This window comes from Dinoponera quadriceps, unplaced genomic scaffold (genome assembly GCF_001313825.1).
Source record: "Dinoponera quadriceps isolate SergipeBrazil2010 unplaced genomic scaffold, ASM131382v1 scaffold7579, whole genome shotgun sequence".
Classification (NCBI taxonomy): Eukaryota; Metazoa; Arthropoda; class Insecta; order Hymenoptera; family Formicidae; genus Dinoponera; species Dinoponera quadriceps.
In genome coordinates this window covers 1-4540 of record NW_014561438.1, presented here as the reverse complement: position 1 = coordinate 4540, position 4540 = coordinate 1, and the positions used below count along the sequence as shown (strand labels likewise).

Genomic DNA, 4540 nt, shown 5'->3' with positions numbered 1-4540 from the left:
TGGCATTCATAAACTGCCGGAGAGGTGGGAAAAATGTATAAATAGCAATGGACATTATTTTGAATAAAATATTTTTTATCATTTTCAAACAACAGACGTGTAATTTTTACAAAAAAATTCCGATTTCATACTTCTACACCTGGTAAAATTAAGAACATTTAATACTATTATTTTCAAACTCACTATTACTCGTTTTAAAAATCCACATAATCTCATGCTTTTTATCGCAACATGTCAGTTCGGCTCGATAGTCCGCATGCGGCTCTGCTATTTCACTCTCTGTTTTTCCGTTGTCCCGGGGATCATGCATCATTTTGTCCAAATCGATATCCATCGATATCAATTCAAGTGATTTCTTAGAACTGCTTGTAACAGTATTACTAATTATGAGAAAAGAGAAACTGTCTGCACCCTATATTTGCCGAAAATCTACAATTTAAAAATTGCACTTAAATGCAAGATTCATCGCATATTCCCCAAAAATAAGATAAAACTGCTCTTATACATTATATAATAATACAAATCGCTTGTGTGTGACGCAAAGATTAATTCGTGTTTAATTGATTCTGTTCAGAGAAAATTTGGGATTATCATAAACCAGGTGAATTTTATGGCGTATTTCCAACGCGGAATACTTATAAAGACAATTAATCAATTTCGAATTACCGATTATTTGTGCGATTACGCACAATGTGTTAGTGCATGTGAAACTATATTCTAACACATAGCATAAAAATTTCCGCGATATCCATTTGCAGTGAGCAATTACGATAAGATATTCCATAGTCAAAGTCATATCAATATATGAAAATTAGAATTTATTAGCCTCAATCAGATGCCTTATCGTAAAATATTCATATATGATCTGATGATTTTACCTTACTTTAAATTTAACTTATAATTAAGCTATAGTAAAGTAACGTTATCTGTCAATAAATATTAATATATTAAATTCATAGTGCCACACGCTATAAAATGGCTTCATTAGCCTAGTCGTGCTTGTTAGGAAATAACATAATTACATTACACTTTCTTCGTCAGACGCATGTATCACGATGATGTATGCTCAGTTTACGATAATTTTAATACTGGGAACGCTCCTCTGCGCTTATTTAAGCATAGAAGCTAAAGGAATATCCGATAAGGCGCTGGAGGATACCTCTTCTGATAATAACGTTTTTCCAAAGGACTTTCTGTTTGGTGTTTCGACTGCTGCGTCTCAGACGGAAGGCGCATGGAATGTAAGCGGTAAGAGATGCACAAAAATGAGAGATGCACTTTTTAGGCTAATAAACATTTCTATGTAGCTGAAGATACACTTTAATATTTTATAAATATCGTCAATATCAGGAACTTTTTTTTACTTTGTCATGCGTTTAGATATATTGTATATATCCTGAATATATTGTATAGACAGAGGACCGTCTGTGTGGGATGTCATGATTCATGCGGATCCGAGTTTACAACAGGACCGGAGTAATTGGGACGTAGCGACTGATTTTTATCATAAATACAAAGAGGATATACGTTTGGCAAAAAGTGTCGGGGTAAGCATTAAGATCCTGTTTACATCTCCTCGATATGAATATTTTTTAATATTTTCTAACTGTTCGTAAGCGAACAGAAAATATACATTTCATATGCGTCATGAATAAAAAACGGCATTTACTGTAGCATTTATTATGTGTTTGCTACTAGCGTTCACTTGGGAAATCGTTTGTCAGCGACTATTCTATATTTTTATCTACATCATAGTGCAAACATAATTTGAATATAAATTTAATATTAACTTTTAATCTTGAAGAAATATAGTTTTAAACATTGAATTTAAACGTAATTTAAATTTTTAAGTTTAGAGACTAAATTTTCTTGAATTTAGACGTAATTTGTTTATTTGAGCAGAGAAAGGAAAATTATCGTTGTCACAAGTACATGTGACCTCTCAGAAGAAACCGGCATATCACACATATGTCGCGCTATTAACGAATATGTTAAAGTTCTTAATAAATCGCAGTAATTATCTAACTACATGTTCACGGTTCTTGTTTCGTAGACTCAAATGTACAAGTTTTCCATTTCGTGGTCAAGAATTTTGCCGACTGGCATCTTATATCAATTCAGCAAAGATGGTATACAATTCTATAAGAATGTACTTGATGAGATAGCAGCGAACGAAATGATTCCCATGGTTACGTTGTTCCAAATGGACCTGCCGAATGATCTGCAAAGGATGGGCGGTTTTATTAATCCCATGTTTGTCGACTGGTTCGAGCAGTACGCTCGACTTATTTTCACCACTCTCGGCGATCAAGTACGTATATTTAGGAGAACCTAAAGACACTTGATTCTTTGGAGATTCTTTGATCCCTAGCCTTTTCAGTTTTATTAGATCATATTCCTCTTCCAATTCTTTGGGTACGTTCATGTCAATAGTTCCTGTTTATTCGCCAGTCGGGTCAGATCTCGATTTAATCTCAAAATGCTACTTACAACACTATTTAATTAAAAAATTTAAATTTAAACAAATATATTATTAGTATTCAACATGAAATAATTATTTTATATTTTTTCGTTATTTTTATTTTTTCTCGGTATAGAACATTTTTTAAACGTACATTTTTTATTAAATTTAGTACATTTTTTATTCAATTTTTATCGCTAAAATATAAATAGCATATATGAGACGGAATGACAATAAGCTAAGGCATCACGTAAATCTATAATGTTTTATTACTGACGTGCACATTGTAATGAAGATTGTCAAATAAATGTTTCAAGATCACGATTAAATGAAACGTTATGCATAACAACGAATATTTAGGTGAAACATTGGATAACCATCAGCGAGCCGAATCTGCAATGCTTCGCTGGTTATGGCGCCAATTTTATTCCGCAATTAAATTTAACAGGATTCGGGGATTATTTGTGCGGGCATCACGCCTTGTTGGCTCATGCGAGAGTCTATCATCTATATGATCGTGAATTTCGTTCTAAACAAAACGGTAAGGAGGATATCGCTATGCAACCATTTTTCGCAAAGCTACGTGTTTTAAATATGGTGCTTTTTAGCGCTGATTTTAAATGATACTTTAATTTTGCCGAGAAGTACATTACATTGTTTTGGGACATTTTTCCTTTTTCCAAATGTTGAAATTCAAATGTTAACATTTTCCGGAACATTTTGGGCCAAAAATCTATATAAAAATGAAAATATAAAAAGAATAATATTATATACATTTAACTAATCATACTGTGATTAACTAATCATTTGTGGTCGGTCGTAGGCAAAGTGGGATACACTTTATATTTTAATCCAAGCATACCCCAGGATCCATCTTCACCAAGCGACGTAAACGCTACGTATATGGACTATATGTGGTTCAACGAGTGGATGCTACATCCTATTTTCAGCAGTATCGGTGACTACCCGCCTATGATGAAAGAAGTGATAGCTGATTACAGTCGTGCGCAGGGATTTCTTACGTCGCGTCTGCCCAGTTTCACGAAGGAGCAGATTCGCAACATACGTGGTGCTTCGGATTTCATAGGGATAAATTATTTCACGTACGAAATAATAAAGACAATATCCAACTTCGATGTTAATGTTGTGGCTTTTGATACCGACTCCGGAGTAGAGTCTGTTGAAGAACAAATATATTTCAGGGTATAATGCAATTATTTTATTCACCGTGCCTCCTTTTAACATTTACTTGATTAAAATATGAAGTTTTGTAGTCGAAAATGTTAATAACAAAATAGAATTTGTGAATGTGAAAGATACAATTTTCGCATTTAGGATGCACCATCAATGCTGGGGAAAGTATTACAGCGCGTAAACGAAGATTATCATCCCACGATTTACATTACCGAAAATGGTTTTCCTGAATCCGCCTTAGAGGACAAAGCTAAGGTAGCATACCTGCAAGGACACCTCGCAGAAGTATTAAAAGCCATACGGAATGGCGTCGATATTCGAGGTTACCTGTTGTGGACGTTGATGGATAGCGTCGAACAATATTATGGTACTCAGTAAGTTCATTGAGTTGTTCAAATGTAATCTTTATCTAGATGTAAATTTATACAGAATTTACTTCGTAATATAAGGAGTTATAGTATAAGAAATTAGAGTATTTGGGTTTTCCAGACTAAAATTTGGTCTTTTCCACGTCGATTTTAATCATCCAAATCTCACTAGAACTCCAAGACTGTCGTCCAAATTTATAACTCGTGTTTACCAAACACGACGTCTGGATTAAGCAGCCTGATATTAAGCTCCGTTATGCATATTGAAAATAATTAATAATATATTATGTAATAAAATATGTAATAATTTATGAAGTCTAAAAAATACATATTGACATATCCACATATATACGTATACTATTTATATATGTACAGGATGTCCCATTTTAAGTAATGCATTTTAATATCTCTTCTATAACTTGTTATAGACAAAAATTTTTCAGATAAAAATTGCATAGATTGAACGGAGATACATAATGAAAGTTCAAACTTGAATGACTTTTTCTAGGTCAGGGTA

General features: G+C 33.2%; 1 protein-coding gene across 1 annotated transcript; it reads left to right on the top strand.

The window, feature by feature from the left end:
• Window positions 1-1000: 1000 nt before the first annotated feature.
• On the top strand, window positions 1001-4362 carry LOC106750983 (myrosinase 1-like). The gene is made up of 7 exons (XM_014631704.1): window positions 1001-1248; window positions 1414-1547; window positions 2054-2311; window positions 2822-3002; window positions 3285-3664; window positions 3797-4029; window positions 4145-4362. The coding sequence occupies exons 1-7, from the start codon at window positions 1056-1058 to the stop codon at window positions 4254-4256; spliced, it is 1491 nt and encodes a 496-aa protein (XP_014487190.1). The 5' UTR covers window positions 1001-1055; the 3' UTR covers window positions 4257-4362.
• Window positions 4363-4540: the final 178 nt, after the last annotated feature.